The sequence below is a fragment of the Haliotis cracherodii genome, unplaced genomic scaffold, assembly GCF_022045235.1.
Source record: "Haliotis cracherodii isolate W230 unplaced genomic scaffold, xgHalCrac1.p SCAF_9, whole genome shotgun sequence".
Taxonomy (NCBI): Eukaryota; Metazoa; Mollusca; class Gastropoda; order Lepetellida; family Haliotidae; genus Haliotis; species Haliotis cracherodii.
In genome coordinates, this window is record NW_027266343.1 from 52,700,308 (window position 1) to 52,713,125 (window position 12,818).

A 12,818-nucleotide genomic window follows, 5' to 3' on the forward strand; every position below is an offset into this window, starting at 1 on the left:
ATAGCACAACCTCATCCCGTGCTACTCGGGAAAAGAAACATGTAGCAGGAGAATCTCACAGAAATAAACACCATTCTTCCAGGCTGACATATCAATCTTACACGCCCTACAGTGAGGAAAATCGTGCTAAGAGTTCCTATTATACAAAGCGTTCTACTTCAGCTACAGTCACACGCGAGAATCGTGTCTATAGCTCAGACATTTATGCATCACCTAGCTATGCTAGTTATACAGCAAAATACTCATGCAGCTCGAGCCAGAAATCGCAGCAGAGAGATAGCCATACACCACGTGATGCCGTTTCACCCCAGTGGCAAGAGCCTGGGGGGTACGACCGAGAGGATATTACTGGCGCTTCTCAATATTGTACGTACGCTTCACAGGGGGATACGAATAGTACGCTCATGTTCAAACCAAACGACTACTCGTTTAGAGATATCATCTATGAAATCCATAAATTGATCCCATCTGTAAAGTCACCAAGCAAGGATTCAGAGGATCTGGTGCTTATTGAAAGCGCTGGTTATGAAAATCCTGTTGAAAAGAGGGAAGGTTTACCAGGATGAATGTTGAGATGAGCAAATTCAGAGATTTTGACAGTGTTAACAGCAGATGTTAAATATTAGCACATATATGAACTGGTTTGCAGCAGGCATTAGGCATGTACTTCCCCCTGTTAACTGTGAGGAATTTACTGGCCAACCTTGTGACACAAAAGTTGAGATGAAATTTGGAACAAGTTGGTTTTCTTTCATAGTGCGCTGGATAACATACTGAAGATGCACGAAAATCTGCAATCTGCACAGATATGGATGTCCACACAATTCCTGCTTATTCAACGGAATCATTTTATTCAACAGGTTAGACACAATATTTCAGATCCACTAAGACGAAGTTTGATGTCTCAGTCGATATTGGCGCCCCAGTCCTTCGACGGCAGACTAACCTCTGTGATCGATGAAATTTCACGCACCACTGATCAGAGATTCCAAAACTCGTGACGTGTGTCTTTTCGTGCCTCCACTTGAAAAAACCCCAAAAACAACAACAAAAAACTCATCCCGTTCCAGACCAAGCCGAGGGAGACATGAGTCCCAAAGTAGTAGAGGTCGTGGTCTATCCTATACAAGAGGTAGAGGTAACCGCCGTTCGTGACTCACTACACCCAAAAATCTCTCAGCCAAACCATGTCGACCCTACCTACGCTTTGCAGTAAACGGTCAAAGGTTCGAATTCAACGTGCTTCCATTTGGAATATCAATAGCACCATGGTTTTTTACTCGGATTATCACCCCCATCATTGGCTTCGCTCATCTAAATCTTGTAAGATTCCACGGCTATATAGACGATTTCCTTTCAGCCGATCAAGATCTATTGCAGATAAAGCAGAACGCAATATTTCTGATCCAACTTCTATCTCACCTGGGTTTCCTGGTACATCCTGTCAAGTCAGAATTAATACCAACCCAAGACATCGTGTACATAGGGGTGAGGTTTCAACTTTCACAAGGCATTTTACAACCTCCAGAGGACAGATATATGAGAGTTATAGAAAAGATTCAGTGTACTCTCGTTATGCCAGGCATCCCTCTCATGTTCCCCCACCATTACACCACCTATATACAGACGCATCAGGCGAAGGTTGGGGCGCACATATTGACGACGTCACAATCCAAGGAATGTGGTCAGATCAAGACAAAAAATTACACATAAATTGCCTGGAAATTTAGGCCTCTAGGATATAGACAATACTCTATCCCATCATTGAGTAAAACAGTTGATCATCAAGATAGACTGTTATGCCCCATCAGAGCTCTGAGATACTATATTTCAGCTACTCAGAACCACAGGAGGGAAAGAAAACGGCTCTTTATCTCTTGCAAGCCTTCGTCAGAAAAGGACATTACTTAGGCTACTGTGGCAGGATGGCTTAAGAACACTATATCTGATAGTTATCGTCAAGCCCAGCTCTCTACACCAAAATGGGGAAGTTGCAAGGCTCATGAAATCCGTGCTCTAGCAACAAGTCGGGCCTCAATGAATTCAGTTTCCATCGAACAAGTGGTATCAAGCTGTCAATGGAGATCCCAAAATATGTTTACTCATTTCTACCTACGAGACGTACAACATGATCTAAAGGGGCTATACTCCCTGGGGGCCTTGGGGGCGGCCCAGGCTATAGTCACTCAGTAGCCTATCCATCCCCTGTTCTGTGGAAGTTAGGCGGGGTGGGGGGATGAAGAAGATCCCCAGAAGTACCTCAACATAAGGTTAAGTGTTGTCGGGGAAGACTTCAGAACCGGAATTACGTAAAAGAGAACGTTTATCACCAATATATAAAGGGAAACACGTCATCAGCGTAAAAGTACGTCATTATCATACCAAAGGTGAGATAAGTGTGTATGCTTGTTGGCTATAGAGCAACAAGTATATAGATTTGTCAAAATGACAAATGAACCGGAAGTGACATCATAGATGACCTCAGAACCGGAAGTGACGTCATAAAGACCCAAGTGATGTCACAGGAGAATGAACCAATAGTGTCATCATAAATGCTCTCAGAACCGGAAGTGACGTCAGAAAGGTCATTAACCGGAGAGGGAATCATATAGATCAGGTCAAATATCCACCAAAAACAGGTAACAATCATGAGATCATAAAACGGGAAGGACGCCACAAGTGCCAAGTCTTCTGCAGGTTTGCCAAGGGTGAAATCAGGAAGTCTGGCATTGAGTCATACCCGGTTATGCCTATATGTTTTCCCTTAATTTAATGCTGCCAATTAGAAGAGAAAAGAAAGAAAGGTGATTACATTGTTAGTCGCTCGGTGTAACGTGTATAACTACCAGAGGTGTTGTCGGGGAAGACTTCAGAACCGGAATTACGTAAAAGAGTACGTTTTATCACCAATATATAAAGGGAAACATGTCATCAGCGTTAAAGTACGTCATTATCATTCCTGAGGTGAGATAAGTATGTATGCTTGTTGGCTATAGAGCAACAAGTATAAAGAAACGTCACAATGACAAATGAAAAGGAAAAAAACCGGAAGTGACGTCATAGATGACCTCAGAACCGGAAGTGACGTCATAACGACCCAAGTGATGTCACAGGAGAATGAACCAAAGTGTCATCATAAATGCTCTCAGAACTGGAAGTGATGTCAGAAAGGTCATTAACCGGAGAGAGAATCATATAAATAAGGTCAAATATCCACCAAAAACAGGTAACAATCATGAGATCATAAAACGGGAATACCCCGTTATGCCTATGTGTTTCCCTTACTTTAATGCTGCCAATTATCCGGGAGTACTAGATGACAAGATCCCACCTATCCCTCTGGTAAATACTGGCTATGATGTAATAGAGGTAGGATATTCGCAGGAATTATCAAACAATAGTTATCATTGTGTATAATCCTAAGAATACTACCTCTATTACATCAGGAAATAGTCCCTCCCACCTCCCCAATATATCTTACATCTAGTCGCTGAAGGTTATTGGAAAGAAGTGATGTTTTCCCGACTTGCGCATGCGCAGATGCAGTTTGACAAGGGATAGGGTTTACCTCAAGACTATGGGATAATTGGCAGTGAAGAGGACGTCTGTTGAAAAAATCTAAAGATTTTATAGTGTGATTATTGCCAAAATGGGAATTTGTGGCTATGATGTAATAGATGTAGTATTCTTAGAATTATACACAATGATAACTATTGTTTGATGATACCCACTATGTTACATGTGTGTATATGATTCCCACTGTTACATGTGTGTATATGATACCCACTATGTTACACATGTGTATGATACCCACTATGTTACATGTGTGTATATGATTCCCACTGTTACATGTGTGTATATGATACTCACTATGTTACACATGTGTATGATACCCACTATGTTACATGTGTGTATATGATTCCCACTGTTACATGTGTGTATATGATACCCACTATGTTACACATGTGTATGATACCCACTATGTTATACGTGTGTATATGATATCCACTATGTTACATGTGTAGATATGATACCCACTATGTTACATGTGTGTATATGATACCCACTATGTTACATGTGTGTATATGATACCCACTATGTTACATGTGTGTATATGATGTCCACTACATTAAGGATGTGAAGATTTGATACAAAGCAGCACATGTTCAGATATTCATACTTGAACTACTTGTGAATTTGTTAGCATGTTATGTTTTCAGTTGTCAGGAGGGTTCTACAGAAGGCACCACTTGTCCTAGAAAACAAAACAATTGAAGTCTCTGAATATCTCCCTTCCAAACAGCCAGGTTTGGTTACCATGGATACTGTCTTGAAAGGAAAGAAAGAAGGAATAGTAGTGAAAGTGGAGAAATATGGATTGACAACAAGTGATGATGTACTGACCATGTACTTTGAGAACACGAAGAGGAGTGGGGGGTCTGACGTGACTGAGGTCATTGGGGATGACCAAGAACATGCAAAATATGTTGTTTTTGGAAGCAGAGAAGGTATAGTTTCCTTATGGATTATCTATTCAGAATTGTTAAAAACTGTTTAACAATATACACTCATCAAATGTCTGTCTGTCAGTAATAATTTAGTTGTCTTCATTAAAGAAAACAACCCCAAAACATCTCACTACCTACCAACCAACTCAACTTAATACTAAGGGAGAATTTTTTAGTATGGCCTAAACAAAGAAAAGTCTGATAAGAGTCAACTAGCTGATGCCAGAGTTCCAGGTAAGCTGCATGTTTTACCTTATCTGGATGCTACACAGTGCTTTGGCCCCGATACCCAGGACCCACCTTGACCCATACTCCCTCAATTTTTTCTCTGCCTGCGAAAGATATGTTATATTGCAACAGTGCTCTTAGCTTCGAATTCCTCTTCAAGAATATATACACTTCTTGGGGTATATTTCTGCTTTTATTTGTTTAATTCTATTCAGTGTGAGTTTAACTTAGCACATTTTGTGCCATGGTTGCCATCTTGCTTTAGCATGTCGCTTGCACCCATGAAGATCTGTGTTAGAATAGGTTTTCAGCAACCCATGCTTGCCGTAAGAGGCAATCGGGTGGTTAGGATCACTGACTTGTTTGATGCATGTCATCGTTTCTCAATTGCATAAATCTCACTCATGATCTCATTCATTGGATTTTCTCGTCTACACAAACTAACAACAAGATAACAAACAAACAAATAGCATGTTGTGTTTTAACATATTTCCTATTATTATGTTACAATGGTTTTGTTGCCTCACAGGCAGTCTACACACTGCGGTTGTGTTTGGGTGCTTTGTTTACTTGTTTACATTTTATGCAGCATGTATTCTATGAGTTTTGATTGTTGACTCTCCAAATTTGGGAAAGAACCCATCGTCTTTGCCCTTACTGCTGGTTGTTGTATGATTTGGGCAATCAATGCTCTGTTTGCCCTCATTTATCCATCAAGATTTCACATCTTACAGAAGGACTCTGATGTTGTATCCTCCACCTCCGTTGCCGACATCTCCTCCGCTGTCGTTAGCTTTGCCTCCTCCCAAGACTCATCTGTGCCCATCCCTGGGCCTCTGGGTCTTCCTCCCCAGTTGATGCCCCAACTGATTCTTTTTTAACCTGCATCCATATGAGCTTTAGGGGAACAGATGCTTCAACATGTCTTGCAATCTGGTTTTGCCGCCCACTTGCACTGGTTTCGCCACTGCCCGACTGATCATCATTCCTGTGCCTCATCTTACACTTCTTTCCGACTGTCTGGGGGTTCGCATCGCCCTTCCTGTACTGCTGGTGACTGCTCTGATGCCTTAGACCTTCGCAAACTGTCGTCAGATACCGAATAGTGCCAGACTGACATCATGACGGTTCGGAGCATTGCCTCCTTCATCTCTGGCGACCTGGCACCTCAGGGCCTCGGTAGCGCCGCGTGCTTCAGATGTTCAGCTCCAGGATCCATCTAACACACCTGTTAGACAATGCTAGTGTGGCATGTCCCATGATCGTCGCCACACTACCTGTCGCCACTCGAGTGACAAGCAGGATTTATCCACCGATTAAGATGAGTCGTCCCCTGATATGTCTGCCTGGCTAGTGGATCATGTTCCCTGGAGCAAAGGGTCATGTATTCGGAGGATGTTCTCCCCTGGGATCTGCTAGTTGCTGATGTTTCCCACTATGTGGATGATGCCTTTACTGCCTTCCCAGTTCAACTTTCTATTCAGATCCCTCGGTTCAGGAAGGAGCACATCCCTTTCCACTCAAAGATTTTGCTGATGTATTGCCTCCTGTGGTTGAGGAACTACGCCTGCTTTTTGTGGTCATCCAAGCCAAGTTCATCGGTTTCTGTGTCAAATGTTCAACTGGGGTGGGGTTGGGGGTGGATACAGCTCTTGTCATTCCCACTGTCGGCAGTGGCATTCCCCAACTTGGCTTTGCAAGTCTCTTTAGACAAGAACCCTTTAGAAGCTAATGAACAACTTCTCTCCATGTTGGACTGGCAGCAATACCAGCTTGACTTACCTGCAGTATTGCCTCGGTTTCATCACCATTGCTAGACGCATGGCTCTCCTTAAACATTCTTCATGGAATCCTTCCTTTAAGACTCAATTCGTCAGGCAACCTTGGTCTGGTTCAGTGCTCTTCCACCACCACATCCCTGAGGTCACTTAGGAGGCTAAGAGTTGGGAGGCAAACCAACAACAATTTTGTCTCCCGAAAAACATGGAACACCTGTCTTCTATGCTCACTCAGAAAGAACAGAAGAGAACCTATGTTGGCAAATGAAGATGCCTCACTAGAAAGTGTTTTTCCTTCCATCCCAAGCGTCAGTACCCAGATTGGTATGAACCACAGGCCAACGTCGACGTCTTCCTGGTTCCTCAGAAGGGGTCCTCCAAGATGAAGATGATTCACAATCAGGTGCTATTTAATCAACCCCACCTCGCTCCTCCACCACATGATCCAACTGATCGACCATCTTATTTGTTTGGACCTGCAGGACGCTTACCTGCATGTTCCCATTCAAACAGCACATTGTCACTTCCTCCTCATCATCTTATGGGTCCGGCACTTCCAGTGGAATTTCCTATTTGAAATTTCAATGGCCTCGTAGTTTATAACCAATCCCATCATTGCACACCTACACCAGAGGGGGTTTAGTTCTACGCATATATAGACGACTGCATTCTCTGACATTCTCTGAATGACCCATTCTCATTCAGCTGGGCTGGGTGGGCAACTTGGAGAAAACAGATCTTACTCCCTCTCGCTACTTCACTTTCATTGGCGGCCTATTTCTGACGAACTGCAACAAGTTCCACCTGATCAGTTTGAACCATATCCAACACTATATCAACCCCTCGACCTCTGCCAGTGAGACCCTCCTTATGGTTGTCGTGCTGACTTGCTGCCTCGGTGGGATGTCAACCCCCAAGAGATACATGCTCTATCATCCATGATGGCCCTCCACGCCAACATATCAGTACAGATTTGTCATGGAGGGAAGTTACGCCTTGTCTTGGCCCAGCTGTTGCCTGACACCCCACACCATTGACCCTACCCTGAAAGAGGAACAAGATTGCCTTCATTCCAACTGGCTCTGCTCGCACCTGCTGACAAGGTACCACACCTTGTTTGAGCTTCTTTATGAACATTCTGGAGGGATCCTTACCTGACGCTGTCTCGGTGCTTCCTCATCATGACTGGCGCTTATTACAGTAAGCCTGCCTTCCCTCAGTCAAATAACACTCTGTATAGCATCAGGTATATCAGGATAAATGCAACTGTTTTGTACTTATCTGACACTACACCTTTAAGCCAACCAGGGCCCACTTGCACAAAGCTATCTTAGCGCTACGATTATCGTAAGCCTATGTTAAAGTATGGGAGTTACGATCATCTTAGCGCTAAGATCGCTTTGTGCAAGTGGGTCCTGGACTTTGTCCACCTCCTCCGCCTTACCATTCTGGCACCACAGTCTGCTGCGCTTGCTGTTAAACAAAGAAGAAAATGAGAGAGATGGGGCCCAGATGGATAACACCTAGGTATTGCATGGGCTGTAGTCTGTTTCAACTGTCTCTGTTCCAGTACTGTCTGTTTGTATAAGGTAGGAAAGCTAAAGCACAGTGTAGCGTCAGGTAAGTGTAAAAACATTGCATTTATCTGGAAATGCTCATATTTGCCTAAATTACACAAAATAAGTAACCACTGCACAATTAATTTGCATGCAGATAATACCCATAAAAGATTTCAATACCCAATGGTATAAAAACATTCAGCATAACTGTATCATTTTCAAATTGAGTACCTGTTTTTGTTAGTTAGACATGTATATCTGTGTTGTGAGTTTATGTGACTGCTACATACTTGGGACAGCACTCGAAAAGATACAATTAGAAGTCACCTGAAACTGCATTTTAAGCAGGTGAGGTGAGGTGAGGTGAGGTGAGGTGAGGTGAGGTGAAATGAAATGGAGTTTAACATCGCGTTCATGCCGATTTATAGTGCTAGCACACTGAGATACCATGCCGCAGTTTACCATGAATAACCCTCTCAGACACGGTATACTGACTCCGAGCCAACCAGTCCTTGCCTTAGTCCCTTAATGCCGAGCACCAGACAGGGTAACAATAAGTACCATCTTTTAACGTCTTTTGGTATGATGCGGCCGGGGATCGAACCTCAAACCTGCCGCTCTCCGGGCGAACGCTCTACCACTAGACCATGGAGGCAGTCATTTTAAGCAGGATTGGTGTAGAAAAACATTGATGTAAAAATACCCAAAAGACTGGACCCAAGGGTGTAAATATATTGGAAAACTATCAATACCCAAAATGGTGACTTGAATTGTTTGGTGCCCTGTGATGCTACGTCAAAGGTGCAGCAAAAGTGCACCAAATAGAAAATAACTAAAGAGATAAAACATTAAAAGTTTAAGCAATTATACATGCATTTATTTATTGCAGATAAATGTGTATTGCACAGATTGGGTATATTATTACGTATTCTTTTCCGACCCTGGTTTTGTTTGACAGAAGCAGAAGCTGTTGTTGCCAAGCGACACCACACTGTGGATGGGCACAAGCTGCTGGTGAGTCCGTACAGACCTCCCACCCCTCCTCCCCCTCGGCCACAGTATCATGACAGATTCTTCATCACCGGACTCCGAGAGAAGACCACTAAAAAGACCTTGATGAAGTTCCTGAAGCATAAACTGGCCTGTCATCCCAAGGATCTTGTGTACGGGGAGGAACCTGGATCTGTTCTTGTTAATATAGAAGTCACACAAGGATCACTAAGTTAGTAAATTATATATAAATATATATGTATATATATATTTGGGACCATTCATAAAATGTTCTGTGTATGATCAGAATTCAATTCATAAGTACCTACAATGTAGTTATCACCTTGACATTAACAATTATATCATGGGTCTTCATCTGTCATCTGTCCGTCTATTAGTTTGGACTTCAGTTATAAGTCTGTTCTTCTAATACACTGAATGGTTCAGTACCACTTTCAGCTTATCTTTTGAAAGTCAATTAAGGATTGACTGTGTATTTTTTTCGGTTCATTGAGGTATGAATCGAAAAACCGATGTGCAAACTGTATGAATCTGCGAAGCGGAGCGTGAATGAAATCTGAAAAATATGAGCGGTTTTTGTTCGCTTTTATGAAACTTCGCATTTTTTTCTCCAAAAATTACTATCAACAATAAGATGGCCTCACTGCACACTTTGGATAGCGGAAATGCCAACTTGATACACAAACACTAACATGGTTTATTGAGCAGCAGTTGTAACAAGTATACTGAACAACAAAAGTTCTTGTGACATTGAATATGATTTAATGCAAAGTTATGTTTTTTACCAAATCTGAAACAATTTCGGTTTGCAATAGATAAAAGACTCCTGTAAGTGTTCAAATGGTTTAATTTGCCACACTGACTTCAGAAAATGCGTGATTTCATAAAAAAACCATGAACATGCCAAAATGTAAATTTTTCAAATCAATAGCGTGTGTGTTGGTTGCAACACATCTTTATCTCATGGAATTGACCAGGCGTGGCAAAAAGTCCTGTGGGATATCTGTCCATATCTGCTGGAGCTTGTTTCGAAGTTCCTGGAGTGTCTGTGGAACATGTGGTTGATGTCGAAGGCGTCGATCCATCTCATCCCACATGAGCCGGCCAGGGGATGACATTCACGTTGTTTTGTTGAAGAGAATCCTGAACGAGTCAAGCAATATGAGGCCGGGTGTTGTCATGTTGAAAGGTAATGCCTAGGCCATGACGACGCAAAAACGGCGGAACAACAGGGCCGATGATCCCGTCGCGGTAGCGCTGTCCATTGAGATTTCCCTCTACCACTATCAAACTGGTCCTCTAGCTGTCTTGCTGTAATCCCACCCCATACCATAACGCTGCCGCCCCCAAATCGATCTTCTTCCATGGCACAATGATTGACGTAACGTTCACCTCGATGTCGGTACACTCGAATCTGTCCATCGCTGTGTCTGACAGTGAATAGAAGTTGTCCCCACTGCATGGCCGTCCAGTGTAGACGCTGTCTGCACCACTGTAGAAGTGCTTGACTGTGGTTTCCTGTGAAAATGGGCGTCTGGCGGGTCTTCTGGCGACAATCCCTGCACATCTGAGGCAGCGACGTACGGTTTGTGAAGATATTCGTCGAAGGCCAGGGATGCTTCTTGCAGTCACTGTTGCTGGCTGGAATCGATTTGTCGATTATTGTTTACGCATGGTCTGCCACTCCGAGGATGGTCTCTGACTGCATTCGTCTGTTGCCAACGTTGCCATAAACACCAAATGGTGTTTCTGTGGACGTTAGATTGTCTTGCAACATCACATTGACTCTATCCTGCTTCAAGCATACCAATGGCGCGCAAATGCTCATTTTCGGACAGGTGTGGCATTTTGTAATGTTGAATAATTGCGTAATTTTGTTGTGTTTCTGAGTGGTTGTTGTCAGCACGATGCTAAACAATGCATATGGAATCCCGTTACTGCTTATGTTTTTATACCCATTCTTGGGTAGTGAAATGCATGGGGCTTGCATAAAAGTCAACTTTTGCATGAAATGCATGCTTTTTTGTAGCAGTTGCGTTTTTGTGACTTGATTCTATACATGTTCTACAATATTGAAAAACCAAACTTTACTTGTTTGAAAAATACACTAAAATATTGGTGTCACAGGAACTTTTGTTGTTGAGTATATATTACCCTGTCATTCAAAGAATAGGAATTACACAATAGGCATCTTGTGAGTTATCACTGCTGGGGTCATGAGTTCTACGAGGTCAAACTAGGTATCATTGATCACTCCAGCAGTCCAGACAGACACCACCCATGCAACACTGCATCAAAGGCCGACATGACCCAACATGTACCGATAGGCTTCACCACACTCGCCAGATCTGTAGCCTTTGTCTTGTCATCTGCCTTCAAGTTTTTGACACCTTCTCGGCATACCAATCAGAGAACTGTTGTTGGTTTGATCATTTTATTGCCTTTGAACTTCCTTAATGCCAGTCAACAGAATCAACATTTTAACGGTGTGTTGTTTATAGAAAACACTGTTTAATGTTGGATTATTTATTTCTGAAATAACTGCGTTTCTTTTACTTTTTCATGCATGTAGATTACAAAGACAATTTTGTCGTGATACATCGTTCAATCATTGAGAAAAACAATTAACAATATTTGTGGGCTACCAACGCCTTCATTTCATTTTACCAAATGAATTTGGTTGACATTTAGCATGTTGACTAAATATCCAGGTGAGCTACAGTTCCATGACACTACTTTTACATATTCAACAGAGTCCAGACTCCTCAGTAACCATTGTATTGAACCTTTCATTAGATGTTTAAGAGTAATCCTGCTTTGCCTTTCTTGACCTCCATTGTGGCTCTTTTTTGCCAAGATTGTGGATGCCTTCTGATTAAGGTCAAGGTCACAAGGAATCCAATGATCAAAATATTCAATATCATATTTTCTTATATCATGTTAATGCTTACAATATTGAAAGAGATATAGACATGGGCAGAATGTTAACAAGCAATCTAAGATGACTTCGCTCTTATCTGTCAAAAGAAAAACTGTTGAATTCCAGCCAATGATTTATCTGACTATGCAAAGGATTTTCTCTTTTCACACAGAAAACTCATACTTGGCATATAATTATTGAATAGTCTATTCTTCATTTACTCAGTGATTATAGCTAAGATTTACTAAGGTTCTAAGTACAATGCCTTGGCCAAGACTGGTACTTGGAGCATTGACTCCAGACCTGTGGAGCATCGTTGTCTTCTGTATGGTGATCACATAGTAGGTCAGCTAAAGCAACGATGGACTATTGTTTGTTCTGTCACCTTTGGCTGTGATCACTTGATCTTAAAGCCAGAAAATAAGACATTGTTTCACCTTAACACAATAATATAATCTGCCTGTCATCTACCAGAACTGAAGAAGATGCAGCATGTGTGCCGGAAGCATCCCCTGGAAGGGGCGTTCCTGGAACTGTCTGCAGTGCCAGTCTCCAACTGTATCCAAGTGACTGGCATCATGGCCAGGACATCCACTGACAGACTAGCAATCTACTTTGAAAGTAAAAGGGCAGGCAATGCAAAAGAACTCCCTGTGGAAAAAGTGAACATAATAGAAGATCCAAGACATGCCATCGTCCATTTTGAAGACCATTCAGGTACATGTAGTGACTGAATTATTTCTCACCCAAACGTGAGTGTGAGTGAGTGAGTTTGGTTTTATGCTGCTTTTAGCAATATTCCAGCAATAACACG

General features: G+C 42.3%; 1 protein-coding gene across 1 annotated transcript in view; it reads left to right on the top strand.

Moving 5' to 3' along the window:
- Positions 1–12,818, top strand: part of LOC139451981 (protein mono-ADP-ribosyltransferase PARP14-like) — a 150,909-nt gene that overhangs the window by 66,057 nt on the left and 72,034 nt on the right. The window contains exons 9-11 of the mRNA XM_071233260.1: positions 4,221–4,508; positions 9,032–9,295; positions 12,479–12,721. Of these exons, the coding sequence (XP_071089361.1) occupies positions 4,221–4,508; positions 9,032–9,295; positions 12,479–12,721 (795 nt within the window). The remainder of the gene's footprint in view (positions 1–4,220; positions 4,509–9,031; positions 9,296–12,478; positions 12,722–12,818) is intronic.